The sequence below is a fragment of the Bradysia coprophila genome (genome assembly GCF_014529535.1).
Source record: "Bradysia coprophila strain Holo2 chromosome IV unlocalized genomic scaffold, BU_Bcop_v1 contig_5, whole genome shotgun sequence".
In the NCBI taxonomy this organism is placed as follows: Eukaryota; Metazoa; Arthropoda; class Insecta; order Diptera; family Sciaridae; genus Bradysia; species Bradysia coprophila.
In genome coordinates, this window is record NW_023503374.1 from 3,356,485 (window position 1) to 3,383,868 (window position 27,384).

General features: G+C 35.7%; 1 protein-coding gene across 1 annotated transcript; it reads right to left on the reverse strand.

Annotated features, from left to right (window-relative positions):
• Window positions 1–323: 323 nt before the first annotated feature.
• LOC119071710 lies at window positions 324–24,313 on the reverse strand. Its single transcript, XM_037176704.1, has 2 exons — window positions 19,101–24,313; window positions 324–1,190 (listed from the first exon to the last, which is right to left on the reverse strand). The coding sequence occupies exons 1-2, from the start codon at window positions 23,489–23,491 to the stop codon at window positions 1,127–1,129; spliced, it is 4,455 nt and encodes a 1,484-aa protein (XP_037032599.1). The 5' UTR covers window positions 23,492–24,313; the 3' UTR covers window positions 324–1,126.
• Between the last annotated feature and the right edge of the window lie 3,071 nt (window positions 24,314–27,384).

Below are 27,384 nucleotides of genomic sequence, written 5' to 3' on the forward strand. Positions count from 1 at the left end.
TTTTTTTTTAATTTCATTTACTCCATCACTGTTATATATGCTTTATACATGCTATATATCTGTATGTATATGGTTCATGGTATATAATGCGCGCGCATCGTTCGTATGTACGTAGCGAAAAACTTACAACCAAAACATACGATGGATATGAGCCGAACAATTCAAACAAATACGTATAAGAAAAATCAATAAATTTTATGAAATTTTCTTCCAAGACGTTTTCGGATTTCTTGCTGTTTTTTTTTCTTTTTTTGGTTGATATATTAGTGGATGTGAAGCGCTAAGATTTCTCGATTTTTCTGGGGATAGAACATTCCATTTTGGTTGGATTGTATTAGCATTTATACACATACACACATGAGTAGTTATTTTACTTATACGAGGAGAAGGCATTGATATTATCCCCCTGCTTCTTATAAAATATGGAAATAGTTTCTTATGTTCAGGGTTTTGGTTTTTCTTTTTTTTTTGTTTAATTTTCCGCTATTCTGTTCACATTCATGTTATTTTTGCTACACATAACGCAAATATTTTTTGAAGACATAGAATTTTTCTGTTCGTAACAATTTTCTCTACCTAAAACAAAAACATTTTTTTATGAAAATAAACCCCACCACATTCAATTCGCTATTTTTTCTCTTTTTTTGTGTTTTAATAAACGAATATTTTTGGTACACTGCATTGCTTCTCAATATTATTATTTTATTCACCGAACATATTTGATATATCAACTCAAGTGGAATTTAAAATGAACAACTTTTTATCTAAGAAATAAATTCGCGTCTCTTCTCTCTCTGTCTCTCTTCTACCTGGAAATTTAATCCATTCATCTTCGGTGTACTTTTTCTGTTTTGTTTAATAAATTGTTATTACATCGAACAATGTGGCATAATTATTTCGGTATTTCATTCCTTAATCGCTCTCGCTCTCTCTCTCTGTACCCATTCATTTAACTAATTAATTTCGTTAAATCTGATTAGTAATTTCTATAATTATACCCGAAGGGAGGTCTCGGTGGTACGCAATTTCCTGGCTGATTTCCAGATGGTTTACCATTCATTGATGGATGCATATTGTTCGGAAGATATGTTCCACTTGACGGCGGCTCTTTTCGAGCCTCCGGATGTCATTCGCCCGTTGCGGTTACGGTTGTCCATTGCCACGGACTGTTGGTGTAGCTCTTTTGGGTGCTAAAATTGGAAATAATGGAAAAATCATTTAGTATGGGACGTCTTTCATTAGACTAATTGTTTCTGGTAGCAATAAGAAAGGATTGGAATGAATGTTCGAGAAATAATAATTAATCGGTTTACGTGAGACCAGACGACATAGTTGCATTCATGATAAACATCTGTATCAATATTCGTATATGGAGCACGTAAGTGTTTACTAGTTTGTTTGGTATGTAAAAACGATCTTTGCAGAGTGGAAAGAGCTTCGGAAATAATCATTTATCTCAATAAACGGTAATATAACATGCTAACTGATAATTCAAAGCAAGAAAGAGAAAAGGTAATCGAACGAAAGTACGTTTCTATTCATCTGTTATTGACAAAGTCAAACAAAATAATAAGCGGAGAGGTCTGAATAGGTTTCTTCTCTACTGAAAACCATATGTATTGGACACTAAGGAAGGTAATCCAGACCGTCAGTGGATCAGAGAAATTACGGATTCCGACTTTCAGATGAATTAATTTTTGTAATGTTGCCATCGTCATATTTTCGCGTGAGTAATGTTGTTGCAACTGCTCAGTTCGTATGGAATCGAATTCAAGGTAAATAAACATATTGAAGGTAACGCAAGTCCGCAATAACACGCGGATCCCTACTTTCGGTAGAATATAATTTTCATAACGTTGGACACAAGTAAAATCGAGAAAAATTCACTTTGTTAGGTTGCATCTCACGCAGCTCAATACTCAACATAGAAAATTTTATACTGAGCAACGCAGTTCTGACAACATTATTACGCCAAACATCAGAGATGCAACATAATAAATCTTATATTCACCCGAAAGTCGGGATCCGTATTTCTTGCTATTCCCTGAGGGTCTGCGATACCTTCAGTGTTTATATACTTTGTGTATTTCTTGCTATTGCCTGAGGGTCTGCGTTACCTTCAGTATGTTTATATATCTTGATCGAACTAACTTCACCACTAGCTGCAACTTGCCGCCAAAGTATATAAACACTGAAGTGAATGCAAATGCGCATTTACTCACGGATCCCTATTTTCCGGTGAATTTAGTTTCGTTATGTTGCATATTGAATTCGTTTGCGTCAAGAAAACATGATGATAACAACATTACAAAAATGAATCCACCTGAAAGTCTGGATCCGTAATTTCTCTGATTAGATCCGCTAAGGGCTTATATACTTTGCTTGACGCAGACGAACTCAATATGTGCAACTACTATCATCTGAAAGTATGGATCCATGCGTAACTGAGCATTTACAAAATCGAAACAAAATGTTTAATGATACAATGACGATATCCTTGGCGTTTGTTTCTTTGAAAAATTAGGAGTAGCGCAGAAATTCTTTGAAAATTCGTTAATAACTTTACAGTGAGAAAAGCTGAGAATGCAGTCGAATGACTTATGTCATCCTGTCAACCATTTATTTCTGGTGAACCGTTTTTTTTTTCATCCGCAATCTTCTGATCATAAGCCAAATTTCACAGATTCGCAACCAATAATTGAAACCTATCATCTGCTATCAACAACCGACTTCACGCATATATAACAATCTCCGGCCAACGCAGTCTTATATAGAAAAATCACGTTTAAAAAAGGAAGTAAAAGATTTGAAATCAATCTCATAAAAATAATTAAATCAAAATGAAGTCATAGATCCGATAGGATAATTGACGTCTGTCAAAATTTAAACTGAGAAAAACCAAGTTTTTCTTTCCAACTTTGAGTTTCTCTGAGTTTAGCTCATTTAATTCTTAGAAATTTTACTTTGTAGACGTCTTTGTTTCAAAATAAACAAGGGAAGTAAATTGGTAGACGAGTATTTGTAGCTAAATTACGAACACAATAGGGCAATTAAGCAATTAATAAATTAAAAAGAATAGAGTCAGTTACAATATTCAAATTTTTAAAATTAGAATAGAGCTCACGAAGCTTTTCACAAATAATAATTTCAGACCTCGCATTAATACAATGTGTGACAACTCAAAATGTGCTTCGATATTTATTTTTTTTTAACTATTTAACAACCTTAGACGATTTAAAAGTTTTTTATTCATTTTGTTGATATATAATGTGTGCAAATGCATGTTCTTATTCCCATAAAAAAAAAACAAATTTGTATTATGAAGCAACCTTCAAAGGTTATTACTGGCTCGGTGCATGAAGAGAAAAGTATTTAGTTTCAAAATTGAAACGATTATGAATTTGTTATGCAACATATAGCCGTCCGTGTTGCAATGTTGAGTGTTACATTTCGAAATTGTAAACGTGTGTTCGTTCTAATGAGTTTTGTTTGTTTTTTAAGGCAATAAATTTTTGCGTTTCAGTCAATTTATAATGTTTTATTCAACAAAATGCAGAAGTTTATTTATTAAAAAAAAGAGCAGCATGTGCATTGCCATAAAGTGTATTTCTTTTCTCTCTCAAAATTTACCCCAATTTGACGTCTCCAAGGAACACCCTTGCGGTAATAAAAAAAAAACTTTAAAATATATGAGGTGTATGGCGGAGGAAGGTATATTGCTTTCCTATATAAATAATATCCAAAAGTTACCGTCGAGAGCAAGCGAAATCTCGTATAAAATCTGATTTTAAAGTTGAATGAATTTTACCGCAGGGAATAGAAACGAATTTTAAAAATTGGCACTTCAAAGTGAGAATGTCTAACCAAGATTAATCGGATAAAACTCATAATAGTAAACAGTGTTATGCAGTACCTTAATGTCCTAATGAATTTATTCGTTGCGGGGATGGTAATTGTAACCTATCTCTTATTTTTATGAAAACTGACAAATTCCATTAAATTCAAAAATTACTGGACCCGAAAACAACAGCCAACAAAATGCTTTTTCAACACTTTGAAGAAAAACTGCTGAATACACTGAATTACGGTCTTCTTAAACCAACCCCTGACGAAAAATATTACATCACTCGCATGTATGATTTTTGGGGTTTTTCGTGATTTTCGTTTGTGGACATGTGGACTGTCATGCCTGAAATGTGTATTATGGTTATGCGACAATGCGAGGGTATCTGTGATAATAAAGGGACATAAGTAAATGACTTTCTTTTGCCACCAAACCGATATATGGAATGGACATGAATAAATGTACCTGATACGTTCATGTGCTATATTGTATATGTAGCCACACACATAAAACCACAGACACGTATTTTTGAAAATTTGGGGTTGTAGGATAGCAGACCATTGTTCTCTGTTGTTAAATTTGTCCTTTTACATGCAGTAAAATATTTAATTTACTTTATGGAAATGAAGTAATTAGAGTGTAGGGTATACCATCAATGGAGTATGTGTATGGTGGGTATCGTACTACAATAATACGCGGTGTAATGTGACACGTCTTCGGACAATTAAAGTAAAATGTATAATTTATCTTGGTCAATGACGTCTCAAATTATAGAGAAACCATTTAATAAATGTATATAGGAAACGATGAAGTTCTAGTTGAATAAAAACGCCAACCGATTCCATAAAATGAACAATTATTTATTTGATTCACAGTGATGTGAAATACAAGTGTTGTCCTTTCTACGTTTCGCCCACGACTAATTACATTTAACCTCGTTGTTTGAGAGAACGATGAGCATCATCGTTCGACATCTGATTGACATACTCGCCCTACCGATTATACGGTAACTCGTTCCCACACAACCCCCCTTAACAAAACATTTGCCCTCAAATGTTCAGATTTTCGGACTTTCGGCAATCCACTGCGCTTGATATACTGCCTCTCATGAACTCGGACCATCATTGATTCGCCCATCTTTGACTCGACCATCTTTGCCTCGACCATCTTTGACTCGACCATCTTTGACTCGACCATCTTTGACTCGACCATCGTTGATTCGACCATCATTGCTTCAACCATCATTGATTCGACCATCATTGATTCGACCATCATTGATTCGACCATCATTAATTCGACCATCATTGATTCGACCATCATTGATTCGACCATCATTGATTCGACCATCATTGATTCGACCACTCTTGACTTCGATCCAAATTCGCTCGGTTTTATTTCAATTCGTAGCAGTTTAGCATTCCATTTCGCTGACACGCCTAATATTTGTCTAACAGTGCATGTACGTTCGATCCGTTTATTGCTCTTCTCACCCAATGTATGAAACACACTCGAACGATCGTCTGCTGTACTGATGTGTGTGCTGCGTCTATTGTCTCTGAACAAACCACGCGCTCGTAACAAAAGCCTTCTCGAAAGTTGTCCTTCGTATCTTTTTTCGTCTTTTCACTTTGCGTTGTATGAATTTTCAGGTACTATAACACTTTACTGTTCAATTCGTCCTTTTTATTTAGCATGGAGGCAACGTTTCCACCTAAATTCTTTACGTCTTTTGTTCAGCGTGAAAACACCGTTTCACCTGAACTCTTTGCACAAATTTTTGAGTCTGGCTTTACTTTCCGCAACGTAATTATGTTTTTCCGCTTTTCAACACTTATATTCCATACTGATCACTGGCCGGTTGAGCCCCCATATAGGAAACGATGAAGTTCTAGTTGAATAAAAACGCCAACCGATTCCATAAAATGAACAATTATTTATTTGATTCACAGTGATGTGAAATACAAGTGTTGTCCTTTCTACGTTTCGCCCACGACTAATTACATTTAACCTCGTTGTTTGAGAGAACGATGAGCATCATCGTTCGACATCTGATTGACATACTCGCCCTACCGATTATACGGTAACTCGTTCCCACATGTATGATGTCGGACAAATAGACACACCACCACTACACAATACGTTAGAAACCCTACCCTATACCCTCATTGATGTAATTTAATGTTCAAGTAACTTACAATAAAAAAAGAGGTCTAATGGAACGGGCAATTAAGTATTCATTAGAAAATAATTTCGGAAATAAATGCTGCTATTCCATCTACGCGGTGTGCTATATGCATTTAAGTTCTACAATTTCTGTATATATTCGGAAAAGTTAGTCTCTTTTTAGCACTTCACTTAGATATTAGGTACATATAAAGTTCGTATTATGTACGTACGTATGTGCTGTACACACATTAATTCGATTACTCAGTAAAATTTTCTGATCATTAAGTAAATTATTTATTAAATTGTATATAGGCTGGTAGGGTGATTCAGTTCACTTTAAGAAAATTTTCCGTTCTGCGAAATAATAAATTTCTTAATTTAATGATGTCGCCAAGATAAACCTAATGAATGGAAATTTTTCTTTGTATGACAAAATCGATGCAGCGGTCTTCTGTTTTCTTGTAAATATTAAGTATGGTTTCTACTCAACAAAAAGTACTCCAAGAGAGAGAGAGAGAGAGAAAGAGCCGTGAGAGAGCAAGCTGTCAAGTAAACAAAGCAAAAATTGAAAAAAAAATAATCAATTTTGTCTCTCACGCGGAGTACTTTTTTGTTGAGTGGAAATCAAGCTTTACCAGAGAGTAGTCTGCCAAGAAAGAAGACAAATGCACTTCTTTTTTTCATTCCACTGTCATGTTAACCTGTTACGTGTTTTTTTTAGTAAGAAACAATGGAGCCACAATTAATTCGTTTAGTTGGGGGAGAGTTGATTTTTGTAGTTTCGGGTCATTTATAGGGAAATTCTGTTTGGAGACTTAAGTTCATAAAATGACTAATGTTGGTTCCCTATTTTTTTGTGAACCAACTTCACAAAGCTATAACAATTCAAGGATATTTTACCAGAGTGAAGTTATATCACACGAAAATAGAGCGCAAAGAATGAAGTACTGAAAAAAAACTGTGGCGCCTCAACAGGCCAACCGAGGTTTCGTATAAAGAGTCAGTGGAGGTAGCTATTAAAATTGAACGAAAATGTAAATTAACATTGCTCAGACGTCAACTATACTCCCGCATGTATTCCTCTTCTTTCGTCTAAACATTGACAAAAAAATTGATACAAAATCTATTACTTCAATTATTTAAACATTATTTTCCCATATCATCGCAAAAGACAAAGCTAATCGATTATTATTGACGTCGTTGTAACAAATGAGACATAATTTACATAATTACAACTATACTCAATTACAGTCACCGACTTTGAAATAAGTGACGTATTTCGTTTCAGATATTTTTCAGCTGATCCACTTATACAAATAAATATGGTTTTACGTCTTTAAACCGGTTTTACCATTACCACGTATTTAATACGGCGTATTAGCACATTTGTTTGTATGAGTGGATCAGCTGAAACTAAATGCGTCACTCATTTGTAAGTCACCGACTGTAGGGTGTTTCTTTTGCTATTTTTTTTTTTAAGTTCTGCTCCTACTGGTCTCAAAATATTTAATTTGGGAGGTAGCCAGTAAAAAAAATGTAAAAACAAACTTAAAATTGGTTTTCACGTTCGGAAAAATCTACAAAGTTTGTTTGGGAATAAATGAGGAAATTTTATAGCCAGAACAATGGCATGACATCAGTGGAACCTTAAACTTGCCCATGTTCGGATACAGTACACCATAGAGGTACTTAGGACGAAAATAACAACAGGAATTACATCTAAGAAAACAAGTAAAATCTCGATACTCGATACCAAAAATAATGGTGACGACTTGGGGTTTCTATTGAACAGATAGAAACTTGAAATTCGACAGAGTATTTGAATTTGTAAAAACATTTCCGAAATTTATTGGTGAGAATACTTTCAACATGTCTTCAAAAGGAAATCAATGACCACATATCGTTCCACCACACCAAAATTATATACACACAACACTGCAACGAAAAATAAGACACTTGAATTCCGGATCGAAGTGATGATAAAAACCCAACACGATAAGAAAGCAATAAAATCGGAGCTGTAAAAATTAAAAATTCCGAAATATTTTCTTGATGAGAGCTCATAAAATAACCCAGCACAATCATCTCCAAATGGTGAATTTATGAATAAGTCTCGAAATTAGTTTCGTTTAATGATTCGAGAAACAAGGCCGGGCAACCAGAAAATTGGGTTACCGATTGAGTTCAAGTGCACAATAAATTATTCATAGCCTCTAATTCAGACAGTACTTACGAAAAAACGGTAGAGTTTTCTGATCGCAAAACTTTTTTCAGTTCATTGTGCTTTCTCGAAAGTTATTTGAGAGTTGAAAATCTATCGACTAATCTGATTCAGACACGATTTCCCGATGAAAATGGGATATTTAATGTAGATATGCATGCAGAAAATCGGAAATGTAAAACGATGGAATTTCGTGAGATTATTTACATAGATTAAGCGAGGGGTAAACTACTTCGGATAGAAAATTGTTTTCAGTGACGTACTGCGCCACAGAACGTTTACCAACATTTCAAACTTGAACATCTCCTGCAAGCATGAACAATCTAGAAAATCAGTGGCAAGAAATCACTGCCGGAACCCGATAATCACCTCTATACTGCGGAAGTTCACACTATTTTCAGGTGCTGTTTACCCCTCGAGATAAACTTTTCAGTGCGATACGAAGTATGGTAATTTTGCCAAATAAATGTTTCATTTCACAGGCAGTCTTACAAAGTAGAATTCTGAGTTTTTCAAAGAAAAAGAAAAAAAAAACTTTTAACCAAAACCCAGCTCAGTTGGAATATATATTCCACATTATTCCAAACATAACATCTGAAAAATTAATTGAAATTTAATGTTTAGGAGGAGATTTTGATGTTTAATATACGACGATCATAGACCAGAGTAATATTTTTTATTTTAATCTCTTAACAACCATCATAAATAAATGATGATGCAAGTGTATGAAACAGTTATAATACGAGAGAATGTCATTGACCTAAAAATAGTAATTATTTGGCCATGATATTTGGAACATTTAGTTTAAGGTCATAGGTTAATTTAATTTTTAAAAAAAATTAATTTATAATTGAGCTCCCGTCATGTATAACATTTTGTAGCGTCGTCGACGAAAAACTTTTCGTTTTCGGTATGTCGTCGGACGGCTTATCAATTATTCAAAGAATGGGACTTGTGTGGTTAAACTTAAATAAGTCAAATCGATTCAATCGATTCGGTTTTTTTTATCTGTTTCGATGCACTTCAGTTGAAAAGTGTAGAGAGATTCGTTAAAATATGTAGACATTTTAGGTCAAATTATATTGGCAGCAGCCGAAATAAGTTTTTTTTCCTCTCTTAATGTCTTCAATGTGTATTTATAAACAACTAGAAAGTAGTTCATCACATCGGAAAGAGCAAACGAAAAACGTGTTTGTGAAAAAAATATTTATTAACTCAAGTCTGAATGGTTCGCCTCTTTTTTTCCGAAGCATAATTTAGAAAACATCGCGTTTCTCTTGCATTTCTACATTTTATGATAAATTTTGATTCACCTTGCTCGGTTTAGATAGTAACGAGAAAAAAAAAAATTGTTTTAAAGATAAATCATATATCGACAGGAAAGTAGGTCAGTACTTTTATTGGTGTGTGAAAAGTTGAAAAGTCGACTTTAATTAGAACTAACAAAAAATTAGTCGAACATATGCTAGCTTCTCTTGTGTTGTAGATGTACATATACACTTTGTGGGAAATTTATCGCTGATTGAATCGATAATAATTTATTTTTTACGAGAGTAAATTTGGTGTATCATTATAAATATACTCTTAATAGGGGCCCTCCAACAAAGATACACAAATTTTTCCATATTTAATTGAATCAAATAATTGTGTACATGTGCTCGGACAAGAAATAATGTTTACCGATGTTCCCATCATTTATAAACCAGCATTGGAACTTATTAACATCGAGCCAACAGCACAGAAAAATGTCAACGCACAACAATTTAAATCTTTTTTTTTTCAATGTCATAAAGACGAAGTCTCACGGTTTTTCTTTACGATTTTTTTATTTTATTTCAAAAAGTGAAGAAGGTGAGTGTATGTTGTACTTTAACATCTATAATAGTTTACATGTAAGAATGTGGTATTAGCGCAAGTTTTCATACAATTACACGCTGCTCGTGTATACGTCCATTTCAACGACATGCAAAAAAAAGAAATGTTCGAAACTACAACCAGAACTGGATCTCTTTTATTAATGAAGATCATCATATGGTTGACTGGTTCACTGATTTATTTCTGAATGAACAATGAGCCATTTTTTTAGGAAATTTGGTCTCAACTCTTTAAGGTTTTGACCATTTTTCACCTAGAATTCAACTGAGCAAAACGAATCTAACAACGAATTAGGTGAATGAATCTTGTCTTGCATTTATGCTGAAAACAAACGAGACATTGAAAACGTGTTTTAGTGTCCTAGTTTTCATTGGCATATGCAGCAATCGCAATTTTTCGATAGAGAAATTTCTAACTTTATTTGACAGTTGCGACAATTTCGTCCATTTTTCCACAAAATTTATTCAGTTAGGTCGCATGAATATATCACAGAAATTGTGGAAAAAGAGCTCAGAAAAATGTGTTTACGTCGTAAACGATATAATTATGGGATTACAACCACTAAATCTGTTACTTATTTTGTTTAAAGTATCGATTAGTGGTTGATACAAAAATCTTCTACTTCATTCGTTTTGACATACATTTTGTAATGTAAAGATCATTATCCGAAGCCGATTACTCCTTTGTGTCGTTGTCGTCGATAACAGATGATTCGTCGTTTCTAAAAGAATTTTGTTTGAATATAAATATTTAGTCGATGACTGTGTAAAATTGCTAAAGTACATATAAAAGCTATTTTGTTAGCTCATGCTAAAATGCTTTTGTAGCGTTATTCCTAAACGTTTTTCCTAAACGACGTGGGAAACAAGCGACGAAGTCGAGATATTTCAACACTAGCTAGTAAAAATCTTGTTGATAAACTTGTTTCTAAACTGGAATTTTGCGCATACGATGTGTGGTCGTGTTGGAGTTATACAATTAATATAACTCGTTCAAGTCGAACACTCGAGGAGACACACTAGAATAGTAGCCTAATGAAATGAATATCAACATAGTAGACTCAGAATTAGGTATAAATACGATGCTTTGTTCATAAAACAAGTCACTCTCTAATAAACGTTCAAAGTGTAAACATCTGAGTTTTATTAGAAGTCCGGATTGGAATCCGTGGAATTCCAACAGGTTATGGGCCCAGACACATTGAACTGTGGAAATTAATCTACAACGCCAGTTTACACTGGAATGGGTGTCAGTAATACTCGCTATGATTGAATTGTGGTTGTTGTGTGTTCTGCGGAAATTTGTGGTGCTGGTTGGTGCTATGAGAGCGGTGATGGAGACTCCAAGTATGGCGGTCGTTTCGTCTGAGGAGGAGGTCAAAATAGCACACAATGGTCAAAATAGCACACAATGGTCAAGATGGCACACGATGGTCAAGATGACAAAGGTGGTCAAGATGAAAAATGTGGTCAAGATGACAAAGGTGGTCAAGATGACAAAGGTGGTCAAGATGACAAAGGTGGTCAAGATGACAAAGGTGGTCAAGATGACAAAGGTGGTCAAGATGACAAAGGTGGTCAAGATGGCTAGTATTGGATTCACGTACGAGTTATATGAATTGAGTGGAGTTATACAATTAATATACCTCGTTCAAGTCGAACACACGAGGAGACACACTAGAATAGTAGCCTAATGAAATGAGTATCAACGTAGTAGACTCAGAATTATGTATAAATACGATGCTTCGTTCATAGATCAAGTCACTCTCTAAGAGACGTTCAAAGTGTGAACATCTGAGTTTTATTAGAAGTCCGGATTGGAATCCGTGAAATTCCAACATGTCAAACCTCGGCATCGCCCCGGGTTGACAATTTTCACATGTATCAAAATATTTATTGTTCATATAGAGTCGGCGACTTTGAAATAAGTTTAATCGCTTTTTCAGCTGATCCACTCACACAAACAAATATGATTTTAAGTCTCAGAGTTCCCACAAATAAAAATGTTTTATACTCAAACGTCTCAAACAAAAAACGATCAAAAAACCCATTATCGTAATCGAGGTCTGGTAGCCGTTTTGGGTTCGATAAAATGACCGTAATCTTCATGAAAATCAAAACTATCTGCACTTTTAATAATATTCGTAATGTGTTGCGAAACATCTCACAGGCACAACGAAGCATTATACATCCATATATAATACCGATCCGACATCACGTATATACAATAGTTATATATGTCTGTTCGAGCATTAAAGTGTGTGGTGAGTCTGGTTAAAATGTATCTACATATAAAATCCACTCTACACTGAATATATGAATGGAAAACACAATAAAGAAATGTATATAAATGAAAAAATAAATAATTTAATGTGTAATGCAGACATTATAATGGGAGTTTAATGTTCATTTTGTTTTGTTTCAAAAATGCTTTTTTTAAAGAACAAAAAAACCAGAGAAATAATCGTTCGTGCACTAACAACAGCCACGCTATAAAAATGTTAATAACATCTGATTTATGTTCGGCGAGATGAAACTGCAACAATGGTTCAATCAAGTGCAGGTACACCCAATTAAGATCGGTTTATAAAAAAAAAAATCTGTGAACGCTTCTAATCTAACGAATTGTCGAAAAAAATAAAAATCGCAACCAAAATATCACATTATCGTCGGGGCTACTGATATAGTTGTCGGTAAATCTAGCAATTTTCTGCGAATTTTTTTATTTTATTTACACACACCATATATACAACCTTGGCGATAAACATAGGTACGCAAAACGAACAAAGAGCAAAAATGTTAGGCGAAAAAAAAAACTGAATGACTTAATCAGGTACAGAGGAGAACAGTGTATATAACCTACACATCATCGCTATATCAAAAATTTACAAGGAATGGGTTTTAGGCTTTGTCAATGAAATTTGATAAAAGTTCTACGTGCATTTTAAATGGTTGAAGGAGCGCAGCGACGTAATGCTATGACAAAATGTCGAAGCTAGACGATTTTATAATTATTGTTTAGAGTCAACGCACCTAGCATGGTAACAGAATTTGTTGCTGTGTCAAAAAAAGTCCGCGCGTTTCTTTAGCTGTAGCAGCTTTTGTATAAGCAGTTTTGATTGTATGTGTGGATCAGCTGGAAAACAGCTGAAGCAAATGTACAACCGACCCATCTAAGAAGATTAATTTAACATGGCTGTCCATGTCACATACGATCGTGTATGATCAGGCCCAGACTGACCATACTGTGACTTCGGGCGACTCGAAGGGACATTTGGATTATTGAATGAAAATTTATAATTTTTCGACAAAGGAGTTTAAAGCCAGTCTGACCCTGCGTATGAGTAGGAAAACCAATGAACATAGCACTTTCATTTTAACAACTGAGAACCTCAAGAACAGTGACAAAACAACGTTCTATTCAGTGGGTGGTTTAGGAATGTACTTGTACTATGATGGTATTCATGGCATTAAATAGAGTAATATTTTGACACACCAAATATTCAATTACCATGCTGGGTGCTTTGTTAGAGTGAATTCTAAAATTATTATTCAAAATTTGAATTTTTTCTTTATCAATTGAAGGAACTAAAAACTCGCGCAAAAACGAGTTTTTTTTGGCAAACTTTGCAATTGAATATATTGATCAAGTGTATGTATCGAATTGCGCAATAAAAAAGACTGACTAATTCTGCAAATAACATCAGTTTGTTAACGAACAACAAAAAAATTATTGTTATGGAAAATTTGCGCGCCGAAATAACCGAGATTGTTGCATTTAAAATGTTTTATTGCACAAACGTGTCGTGTCATCATTTGGTCGACAAAGGATGTTTCAAAACGTCTACACTCTTCCGGACTTCGATTAAGTTGGTGTTGATTGAAAGATTAATATCAAAGTTTTCGAGTGTGACCTCCAGTTTATTTTTACGAATATTCTTCCTAGTTATGTAAATTATCACATTCTACCAATTATAAGTAGTGGTACGGAATAATCATTACTTTCAGCTATTTGCGTTGCTATTTAGCTATTTAGCGAAGCAAAGTGCCTTGAGTTCCCGAAGTTTTACAGTTTACTACGAATGGCGAAAAATTGTTAAACAACAATATTTTGCACCATCTAAACAATCTGTTACCAACAACAAGCAAAAATAATAATCGACGAATTCTGGCTGTGTGGTCAGATAAAGCAAAATGAATGTTTCAACAAATGAAGTAACAGATTTTGCGTCAATTACTTGAAAATGCTAAGATCAAAAGAAGCAACCGAATGTTCCGACTGTTACTGGTGATTCGTTTGCAGTCTGTAAAAGTTAAACGAAATATCCATGAATGACTATCTGACTCTTTCTTACAGGCGATTCAAAAGTTTTGAATCAAAACAATAACCCGTTGTCGTCATTACATACAGCGATTCTGTTGAGTTGTTGAGTATCTGATAATGCAAAATTGAATGCTTAGTTTGACGTCGCAGTTTAATTAAATATTTCATTTAGGAACGTTCAAACATAACATTTCTTATCCCACTACCATCTGAGTACAATTTGTTAATTAAGAAAATTGTTGACTTAAGTGAATTGACAATGCTACCAAAAAAAAAATGAAGTAAAACAGAGCTGCAAAAGATACGTATCCTCGCTCTTATCGCAGAACAATAAAAAAATAAGAATTTGAAAACAGATCCACGTTTGTATCTTTGCAAATATGAAATGTAATTTAACCCTGGAATAGAAATTTGACCTTTTCAGATCAATTTTTATTATGGAAATTGAATATGTGCGCCATACGAGAGAAAAATAGAGTCTGCAACAAATTCAAGCACACATCGACACCAGACAACAATTTTTTTTTCTTGAAACGTTTCTCCATTGACATCAGCATTACATATCTATAATATGTCCAATTCATTTGTTCGATTCAAAGTCTTTCGTATAGCAATCATCCCAATAAATAATGTGAAAGTTAACAATAAAACGAAAACCGATCGTACGGAATATGTTGCATTTGAATTAATGATTGAAGTTTCGTTTTATTCAAATTCGCTGACGATTAACATTTCCAATGGATACGTATACGTTGGGCTTTACAGATATTAAATCATAAAATAAAAGAGTAAAAGGCATATATTAGACGTTGCTAGCTGGTATATTTTTGCAATAGTTTATGGACTCTAACGTTTATAATAAGAAAATTAAAATGACAAAGAAGCAAAAGCTTACATTGTGTTGAACTAACAAATTCATTTTAAACGTGAAGTCGTAAATCTCCACTCAAACAATTAGTTTTTGCAAAAAACTTAAAAAATTACAAAATTCGCTCTGAACGAAAATATTTGCGTAAAATGTTGAAAAGAGTGCATGTCGAGTATGAGTTTCATAAAAACACTAGTCTACCCATAGTTTGTACAAGTGTGTTTGACTATACACAACAATCGGTTCTAAACTGAAACGTGAGTGACAGAGAAAATGTGTGGAAGAGAGACGAATGGTACTAATGAATGGGATTATTTTTATTTCGATGGAGTATTTTGTTTATCAAATGAGTTCTATTGTTTTTCACAACAACAAAAAAAACTTAGAGGTGATTCAAGGTTCATAAACATTCTTATCGTAGAACTATTTGGTAATGGATAATGGATTAGCGCTGTTGATGCACCAGAAATTTATTGACTGATTTGTTCATGACTGTTCATGCAGTGTGATTCATGATTTGGTGACGGAAAGCGTGTTAAACCTTTTCATTATATCACGATTAGTATGCTCAATAAATTTTAAATTTCCTAAAATTTATGCAATGGCTTATTATATACACCTGATTCCGATATAGTACGGTAGCTTGGGCAGCATACCGTTCAATTTACGTCTGTTTAAATAATGTTTTCAATGAATTTGGGATCATTTACCACACTGTGGAGTATGCTTGGAATTACGCTCAGAGATAGAATGACAAATCTATTGATCCGACAACAAACAAAAGTCGTTGACGTCATGGAAAGAATAGCATCTTTAAAGTGGAGCTGGGCAGGACATATTGCAAGAAGGACGGACGAACATTGGACCAGAAAAATCATGAACTGGAGACCACTTAAAACACTACCTAGAGGTAGATCACCAGAGATAAGGAAAAATTGTATAAAGAGAATTGCAGGCACAAATTGGCAACAAGTGGCAACGGATCGTTTGGAATGGAGGAGAATTAGGGAGGCCTACGTCCAGCAGTGGATAGAAACAGGCTGAAAAAGAAGAAGAAGAAGACCACACTGTAAAAGCCTCTAGCAGTTCTGTGGACATTGTTTTGAATAAATAATCCATTATCTTGCAGACCTTATACCTCATAAGAGTATACTATGTTACTAGGAACAAAAAATAAATTTTGAAAGTCAATCCGTTGACGAATGGAATAACATTTAGCAACAAATTGACCGAGCCTTATTTGTGAGAAATCAATTTCTGACTGCACCGTATGCGACCAGTCTTTACTTCACCAGGCGCGCCGACCTCCACGGGTAGCCGAGGCAAATGCCCCCGACGAACAATTTCATTACGAGTTACGAACGACATTCTTGCTCCTGAGGAACATAATGAAGGAAACCAGTCAGCAGTACTAAAATCTTGAACCTTTCGTTCTTAGGTACAGTGAGGAAAAACGTCAGATTACTTAGGAGCAAAAAAGGAAAAATGAAACGTAAAATTTTGGTCACGATATAAATCTTTGCCCCCAACATTGCTGGTTGATTGTGTTCCACACTTAGAAAAAGGGACAATAATAAAGTGAAATTAAAAAAAAAAAAAAAACAAGTCGGAGAAAAGTCAGCGCGTCTGTGCTTCACTTTGATAATAAATGAATAGAACAAATTCTGACCAATGTCAGCAAAGTTTGGATATCCATTTCCCAAAAACATCATTTGATCTTTGTCTTTCCAGCAATGCTTCGAAGATTAGACTGTAAATTTTACATGACGTGTATAGGATGAATGGAGTAATTTTGGAAAGTGTTTTCGAAAGTGGCTGTTCCATCTGTCAACGACGAAGTGAAAGATTTCATATCAAACTCTTTAAACAACCGAAGTAACAGATTTAATCAACGCACTTTAAGCATGAGTGGTACTCTAAATAGGGTACTGAAACTTGACAGTGTGTCATATAGCTGTAAAAAACAATTTCATACAAAATAGTACTCTATGGCAGCTGTCGACTATGATCACTTTTGCTTGAAGTGCGTTGATTTAATCGTTATATAATTTTGTCATTTGAGCTTTAACTAAAGGAAACCAGTTTCTGGTTATTTGTACTAAAACGGAGCGAGCGACATTCACCCATTCACTCATTCATGGTGTGATGAGAGTCACATGATTTTACTTTTCTGTTCTGTGTGACTCGAATTTTGAATAATATTATTTGCTATTTATCTATCCTTGGACGTAATTATCGTCCCCATAAATTGGTTTACTACTACCACTCTCTGGACTCAAATCCACTATCTCTTGCCTGTTGTTTTTGATGTCGAATGAAGCAACTTATTTACCAGCACTGTTGCCTGCAAACACTGAACTTTGTCAGTGTAATACACAGTGTGTATTGAAGCTAGGGATTGTAACCGGGAAAACCCGGTTAACCGGTTTACCATTTCCCGGGATTTTTTTGTCATTTACCGGTTAAACGACCTTCAAAAATTCAATGATTTTTCCTTTGCTATGGAATTATTATTCCAGTTGTAAATTTTATATATTACGATTAATTAAGGTCAGCAAGAATCAAATCAATCGATCAATTTTGCGTTGCTAAGGAGGACAATTATGCTGAACATTAGGCTAAACAAAAGAAAATGCAGCATAATTGTCGATCTGAGCAACGCAAAATTGCTCGTTTGTTCTTAGCCTCAAGTTTGCAACTCGGAAATCGCTATTCTTAAGAAAATCTACAAAATTCGAAGTTTAAAGATCGTGTAAGAAACCAAATGTAACGACGTCCGTCAAAAATTCAAGAAAACAGTACGATAGGGAGCTTCTACTGAACTGTGTAGGTAGATATGGAATTCTTTATCATCCTGAGAAATGCAAATAAAGAAACGATAAACTGCAGGGCTTAATTTTCAAAATCGATTGTAAATGCATTAGCTAATTGAAGCATATTATACACAATTGAAATAATAATAAATTCATTAATATCATCATATTAACCTCAGAGACATCTGTTGTCGACAGCGACGACAGAAATAACGATCCACCATCTAGCAATTTTGTGGTCCTTTATAGTAAAGTTTTTGTTAAAATTAATGAAGGCAAAGATTTTGCGTCAATCAATTGAACAAAGGAAGTAAAAGATTCGTGTCCATGATTGTTCAGTGTTTCACTTCAAAGAGAACTTTCCGAGAAAAAACAAATCCGAATTATTCATTCAAAGTTTTAATTATTATTCTAACATTTTTTTACGACTCGGAAGTCTCCATATTACTCAATTGAAGCAATTCGAAACGTCTACATTCACACACCGTCACTCTACAGCTTTATCTTTGCCCATTGCATTTGGAATTACAAAAAACAAAAAACTTCTCTCTGTATGGTGTGTGTCTGAAATGTAATATTGCTTTGTGTGTGGGAAAACGTATGAGGTGTATAAAACTGAAAACGATTTGTAAACAAAGAGCAAAACCAGTGTGTATAATTGATAGAAAAGGAGAAGTTTTTTTCGGTATCAATTTATGAATGCTAAAAAAATCATTGCTTTATTAAGTGTTGCTTATGTGGTGTCCGGTTTATGTTGTATTTTTTTTAGTAATTGTTCTTCCGGTTCGACATAAAAGCCGATTGCAATTCAGATAAACATTTCAAAAATGAGCCGGAAGCTAAATAACAAATTGTTTGACAAAAACGAATTGTCTGATAAACAGTTGATCCCTACTATTCAGCAGGGATCATGACCCATTGAATGGAAAGATAAATTAAACAAAAACTCAGCTAAAACGATTGATAAACATAAAACGGTTTCATACTCACTTAAGCAATGGATGGTATAGGCTTGTATTTGGCATCATCATCTCCTCAATTCCATTGGTGGTGCTTCCCACTTCTGAACCATCATCACCGTTCAGTAGTCTTCTTTGCATTGCTAATGGATCCAGCAAGTGCAATCCGGGCTTCACTTTAAGTTTCGGTGTGGTTGGTGTGGTACATGTCGTCGAAACAGGCGGAGATGTTAGGTCAAACGATGGCATGGCCATTAAATTGGACATTTTCAAGCCACCATCGTTGGTATGTTTGAACTGATCGTGCACCAAATCGGGTTGTAGCAAATTCGTCAGAGACTTGCAAGTGACTCTAGGTTTCGTGTCGCCGATATTTTGGTTGTGATGCTGTTGTTGACTTTCTTTTCGCATCTTTGATCGCGAATTGTGATTGTAGTCCGGCAGATTTGACATTGGTGGAGGGAAAAATGAATTTGTGGGCGACATCGCCATGGAATGATTGGTAGAATGATTTGTTTTTGACAGGGAAGGCGGTTGCATACACATTTGCGAGGAACGATTCATTGATTCAGCATTGCCTACGCCATGTCGACCGTAACCCGGACTGAATTGTGACGCATTATTCATTTGCATCTGGGGTCGATGCATACCAGCGCCGAAGAAGCGATTGTTGTTTGACAAATTTGGTATGTTCGGGGGGAAGAATGATGACATGGCCAACTGATTCATCGGATTCATCATATGGTTGAGTTTTTGTTGTTGATTCTGTTGCTGATGTAGTTGTTGTTGTTGTTGCTGCTGCTGTTGATGCTGTTGTTGTTGTTGTTGCGCTACCAAATGTTGTTGTTGTTGTTGATGTTGTTGTTGTTGTAGATATGTTTGATTGTTTTGAATTTGGCGGGCTTGCTGCAAAAGTTGTGGTTTGTTTTCTTGAGATTTTTTCTGAACCTCCCTGTCAGCATTGAGCTTCATTACACGTTGCATATTTGCTGTATTGGCCTGAGCTAATGCCTCTTGCCACATTGCAAATTCCAAGGGATTTCCATAGTTCATCGGTGTCGTTGGTGCCGGGAAATTGGAAAAACGATTTTGATTTGAATATGTCAAAGCATCGGGCATAGTGGGACTGGACAGGCCGGACATTGCTTTGAAGACTTCCGGGTTCAGTTGACCCATTTGTCCCAAATAAGGTAGCCATAACATTTGATTGAATGCTGCCATTGTTGCTGCGTCGATATCGCCAGCTAGGCCGTTGGCTAGCAAAGACCCAACGGGAACGATCGCGTTATTTAAAGATTTTGCTTGAGATTTCTCTCGTGCTCGAGGCGACCCCAGAGGCTTGTCCACATTGATTTTCTTGTCTGATCTCTGCGCTTGTTTCGTCGACTTCAATAAATCGTCCTGCTTCTGTAAAATCGATTCAAGTTGGGCGAACGAAATCACTAATATGTCTGGATCTTGCAGAATTGATGGAAAAGCAAAGGCTTCAGGTAATCGAAGTTCTGGTCGTGTCGTCAGCAATAACGGAATTTCACGAGCTGGAGATGCCAGAACCGCATTTAGACGATCTTTTGGCACTAATATTGGATCAGGTAGCTTCCATTCTGGATTGCTTACGAGCAATCTCAATTGAGTCAAAGGGTCTGGATCCTTTCCGGACGCCAAGAGCTCAACTAATTGACTAGTTTTTGAATTCATTAATAAATCACTGGAAGTCGATGATTTATCTGAATGTTCAGACTTAACGCGTTTCGCTAATGGCTCAATATCAGATGAGGACAAATAGCGCTTCACCTCCTCCGAACAACTGACTGTTGGGCTGGCTGACTTTCGATGTTTTCCGAGATCTAACGGTTCCTTCTGTTGAACACGACCTTCGCTAGATTTCGGTTTGGGTGATGTCAAATCCATAAACACTTTGTCGTTGGAATTTCTTTGATCGCACGATTTAGGTGACGGCGATGAAAGTTCCAGGAACAGCGGTCGATTTAGGTTTTTGTTTGTTTGATGTAGCAGAATATCTGGTGAGGGTGGAACTGCAGGTAGTCCGGATGGCTGCGGTGATTGAATTGCATCTGAATCACGAGATATAGGCCGTATTTGGACAACATCGCAACTCTTCTTAAAGCTTAAGTCTTTTGGTAACTCCTCCTGACACGAATCTGGAGAAACCACTGTCAATGGCACTTGCTGCTTGTTGTGCTGTGTGGAGCGTTTCTCCAAGTCTTTTAATGTCATAGAAAGTTCCTCGAGTGCAGAACGGTTAAACGTATGCAATCCATCGGTATGATTCAATTCCGTTTGAGCATTTTCAAATAGAGATTCGTGGAGGCCTTCAATTTCGCCCGCTTCGTTAAAGGACAAGCATTTCGGCGATTCCGTCAACGAATCACTTAACCTTGATATAATATCAACAACTGGTTGAGACTCCATTAAAACGTCGTCCTCGTCATTGTAATCATCGGATAAACAAATGGCATGTTTCACATCCTCGTCTCCAGATATATGGTTATCTTCACAATGTCGTTCAACGAGAGAGTCTAATAGTTCAGCACCGGTCATAGTATTTTCACAATTATCAAGAATGTCTTCGGAATGAGCAACTTGTATGTGTGGTATACCTTCAATTAAATCATGATATTCACCCACTTCTTCATTATCGAAATGATGCTCATGAACACTATCACTATCAATGCAATGCACAACCGTACACACCGACTTCGAATTGTAAGACTCAAATACTGGTGCAATACAACTATCCGGGCACAAAATATTATTTTCAGCATCTTCGTCACTCGGGCTGGAACACCTCTCTATTTTCTCGATTTTTCCAGCCACACCATTCATATGTCCATCACTGTTCGTCAAATGCATTTCCTTATCATGTACGAGTGCACTTTCTGTTGTTGTTGAAAAGTGCAACGACGACGGGGCCGTCTTTTCCACGCATTTCCTCGTTTCCCCACATTCATCGGAATGGTTGGTATATTGAAGCTGTGCGACTGCAAGTAAGCTCAGAGTTTTCAGTGGTGTAGCTGTATTTAGAGTCGGCGCTGTAGTGTCTTCTTGATTTTGTGGTGTGTCTGTAGCCTCGAAGATTGATGTAGGTGGTAGTGATGGTGTTGTAGGTAGAGAAGGGGTTTCTGTCCGGGTTAATGTAGTTTCCGTCATGTCAGCTATTTGATCTATGCACTCTTGTTTTGGTGTTTCCAATGCGTCATCCAACGCCAATTTCCGTTCTTTTTTCCGTTTCTTTTTCTTTTTTTTCTTTTTCTTGTGGCTGCTACTATTGTCCGAATTTTGATCATTTGATTCTTGCGACTTTTCGGCCTTGGTTAATTTGAACGACCATGTTTTGGATGCAAATGGATTCAACCTCCAGTCACTGTTTTCTGATTTTGCTCGATGTAAACCTTGACCCGCTTCGTCAGCCTCTTCCCGTTCGCGTTTTGTTACAATTACCTTAGGTAACAGCGAAGAAATTCTCGAACTCGAACTGTCCGTCCGTGGTATTGCTCGCCAACCGTTTGCCGTTTTTGTTAACCGAATTCGATTCCGCTTGTCGTAATCTTCGCATCGTACCTCCACGATTCTAGTATCTTCTTGCTTCACAAACAAAAAAATTGGATTTATTCGCGACACAGACTTCGATTCACTCGACTCGTTACAAGTTATTTGATTATTTGGTTTCCGATAAATTCCCCTCGGTGCTTTGTTATTGTGAAAACTAATTCCTTTCCTTTTGATATTCTTCCGTTTTTTGGTTTGTTTCACTCTCCTATCGAATGTGAAATATTCGGTATGAACTCTGATACGACGAGTACGTGTTTTTATGGCGGGTAAACATAACTCAGTTCGCTCACTCTCTTGTGCATTTATTTTACGGTCACGTGACCCAACTTTACCATTGATTTGACACAATTCACTTGTGGATGAGTGATAAGGTAAGGGAGAAGGAGACTTGGACGTTATTGCGTCGACGCACTCGTCAGCAATGGTTGTTTCATTTTGACTATCATTAAATTGTACTGGTTCGTCGTTTCGCTCATCGACGACGTCATCGTCATCGTCAACAACGAAATGCTCATCGTCAGCGCACTTGCTACTTTCACCAGAACCCGATTCACTCACGAATATGGGAGAGTCTTCCCGAGGCCAAGGAACTTTTTCAACGGTTTGGCACAACGATTTCGTGGAATTCGATCCAATGCTGTTATGCTCCTGAAGGACAATCGTATTTGTTGTCTGAAGGTTGTTCCCCGTTTCATTGGCATTTTTAATCGATGGCCCTTTGCGTATTGGTATTAGATCGGGTAATGGTGGTAATGATGTTAAGGATGGAGATCTTTGGTGTGGGTCATTATTGTTATTATTATTACCACAACCTAATTGACCCCACTGAGCACCAATATCCGTGCTCATATCTCACTTCATTTGGCTATTTGAAAATTTCACAAAACAATTTCATTTCACTCAAATCTGTAATTATATTGTGGACGAACGTACATTCCATTGCGGGCACATTAATCTTTAAATGCATCACAGAGATGCATTATCAATGATGAACGCACACATCAAACGTATTTCTTATTTACAACAAAAACAAATTACAATACAACTTGTAAACAAAATATTGCTGCATACCGTTGCACGGGTTGTATAATGTATTGTACGTGATTTCTCTTATCACGCATCCATACACATATGTTAACCAATACAAACAAATTGTAATTTAATACAGCTCAGCAGTCAAATAGGCGCCTAGCTGTCAAACACACGAAAAAAATATCTTTCAATATGCACACAATGCACTCATAACACTCAAGATTCCTCCGGTTCGGTTATCCACAAAAAAATGTCCAGAGAAATCCGAATGGCACTGTATCCAAATAATTGTATATATGACAACATATAGGTACTATATTGTAGCGGTATCGATCTATGTTGCGGTTAATCCAATTTATCCGAATATGGTTAGCTAAAAACACATAAAACACAACGACTATTTTATTGCTGAAGTGAATACTTAAGCCACTGTTTTCCCGAATGTTTCTAGAAAATCGTTTTCTTTAACCACGACAAAATAAATCAACAAAATATACACATTCACTGTCACACACAGTTATGGCCGCGGTGAGAACATTGTTGGACTCATACACAACATGAACTCTATAAATGTTTCATGAAAACTTCTCATAATTCCATTACATTAACACGAGTTCACCGTCTCGCGTATAAAGTTAAACTAAACCGACCGCGAGCCAAATTCTCCGAAGAAGAATTGTGCAATACCGAACCGATGCCGAACAGCTAACGATCAATTTCTGAATTAGAAAATAAAAATCCGTGACGTCACCATTCTCGATTCAATGTTTTCTGGCGTCGTGTATGTGTTGGTTCAAATTGAAAGGGAAAGGGGAATCTAAACCCGCCTATTCTTTCTCCTACTACATTATAGTTTATGATATTGCATTGTATGAAATTCATGCAAACACTCTGTTTATGCTCTCTTATGCTACGAGCTCCGCCTTTCAATGGATTTTTCAAATTACAAAAATCAGATGAAATAGTTCTGTGAGCGCCTCTATCGTTCCTGTACCTAACTAAATTGACCTTGACTTACGTCTCTTACCCCACTATCACTTGGCCCATCGTTAATCTGTCCTCTCTGATCCCATGCTATTCAATGTGAACCACTACAGCACAGACGTTTTGAATGCAATCGTGAGCATGTCACAAACTGCTACTTAGTCCGTTTATCTTTGCTTTATTCGAACATTTGTTTTCGTATAATACCTACGTTCCTACTGTATTTTCGATGTAAGAGTTGTTTTTGGCACGACACATGAAAACTTGATTGCATATTTTGCTACTGTGTTGTTTGTTGATGTTTCATGTGAGTGTAAACCAGCATAAAGATGTAGCTGTGAGCAAAATTTATTGATAAAAAGAAGAGGGCGAGGCCTAATCGTATTTTATAGGGTCTTATGCTCTTTGGCAAGTGAGAGAGAGGGATTATTTTGTTTACATATATTCTAGGATGAGAAAAGCCTTTTTTACGATACGGAAGTAGGAAAACGTAGGTGGTTACATAATGAATGTAAATAAAATGAGAGCAAAAACGTAATCATTTTTCAGCGAAATTAAAAACAGATTAGCTAATTAGAACACAGGTTGAGGCATCAAAGTTTTGACGCAGAGGAAATGACACATTTGAACTTTGTTCGTGTGATTAGAAAGTTATTTTGAAAGTTTGGAAAATGTCTGAGGTTGACAAGAAAATTAAACTCGGCAGATTAAAAAGACTTAGACATGACTAACGATAATTTTGATAATAGACACTTTTAAGGATTCAAATGAATTATGAGTAAATAAGCATCGGTGGACGAAGACGAAGAATATGGAACTTTCTACGATTTTTTATGGTTTTTTGATTACAAAAACATTACAGTCATTTTACAACAAGACATCAGATTAGCAAATCAAATTAGAACTGTTCATACTAACACAAATCACTACCAAAACACAACACTATCACTGGAAAAGAATATCCTCGTGAATATAGCTTCCGGCCTGTAAGCCCGAACTTTGACAACACGAACGACAACGATTTCATCAAGAGATGAACATAACCTAAATGTCAACAAATTTCTTGGTAAATTTTACGTTAAAATGTTCGTCAGTCTGAAAGTTGAGGTTAAGTTCCCTTCTGTTGGCGAAATTTGACAATTCGAAATGAACTTGGAACAAACCTATTACAGCGAGCGTTAACTCTCAGTGTATCAGAAATCTATCTGACGTGAATACTTTGTTAAAATTCCACACAAATTTTGCCTTATTTTTTGACGTTTGAACACGGCAGAGTAAAATAAACCAAGCAGTAGCGCTTGATTTGACTTTAGGGACCTGACTTATCTAGTCTTATATTTTGCGAATAAAATTAATTCAATTTATGGTAATGTTCATTTGAGTTCATTTTCACGCAGTGTATTAGGTCCCTTATTGGACGTTTCAAAAATGAACCATTCCTGCCTGATTTATTTTACTCTGCCGTGTTTTGAGTCAAGTCTTTCTTGCCAGCAGGTCGTCGATTATACGAAACAATGCAACTCCAGTCGACTTTTCATCCGTTATCGACACCGACGACCGAAGCAATGTCTCTTATTTGAGAACAATAAACTCTTTGCAAATTTGTAGCCTACATTTACGCGGCAAAATATTAGTTTTTTGATGATTACTCAAACCAAAAATCTTTTATTTTAAAGTAAACCCATTAAAGCACGCAAAAATGTGCTACTTTTAAAGGAAAATTGGTTTGTGAGTCATAAGTTATCCCACTTGGCGAAACGTGTGCAGATTACACGAATTTACACAATCTGCCTTCTCCAAGTGGGTTAAGTTATCACCCACAAACCAGTTTGTCCTTTAAAATTAACACATTTTTGCATGCTTTAATGGGTTTAATTTTTCAAACAAGATTTTGGTTTAGAGAAATCATCAAAACACTATTATTTTACCGCCCAAAGGTAGGCTTCACATTTGCAAAGGGTTCATTGCTCTTCAAGTAAAAGTGTTTGCAAACACGTTCAACAATAGATGTAACAGATTTGATAAAATTGTTGAAATTCTAAATAAGAAAAAAGTTTAACAAGTAAAGGCATAAAATGTTCAACAGGACCATCTCTCTATTATGCGTTCTTCGACTTAAAGTATGACAATGACAAAAATCATCAGTTTTTGCTAAATACGCTTTTACTCGAGCTCTAATGTAGTAATACTGTTGAGGTCAGAGGTCTGTAATTGTTGCTAGTAATTATAAACCTTTCACATATGGGAAGCGCACCATTACGAAATAGGTTATGTATTGAATCTATTACTTGATATGATCGATACGTATTTTCGAAAGATTGAAGTGAAATCTATCGCTTCTTTCGTTTTTAGCAACTATTTTGATATATAAGACGATGTTAGTTGGAGATCATTATTGATTGTCATTGTTGATTAATAACAAATGATTTGAAAATTATCGTTACTAACGACTAACTAATCTACTATTCTTGAAATTTTCAACTCGTGTCAATTTTTTTTAATTATTTGCTTATTTCCATTAATGAACATACCTCGGAAGTAATTTTCGAGGTTTATGTAGCAAAAATTCTTCGATTTTTGAAAATAAAAAATAAAAAAAACACTCAGCAAACAAAGTGGCCAAATCCATACAAACTCATATTGACCCCTGTTGTGAATGTCGTCATTTTTCGAGCCGGAAAGAATATTTTTTTGATTCCATCATTTTCAAGTAGTTACTGAAAATT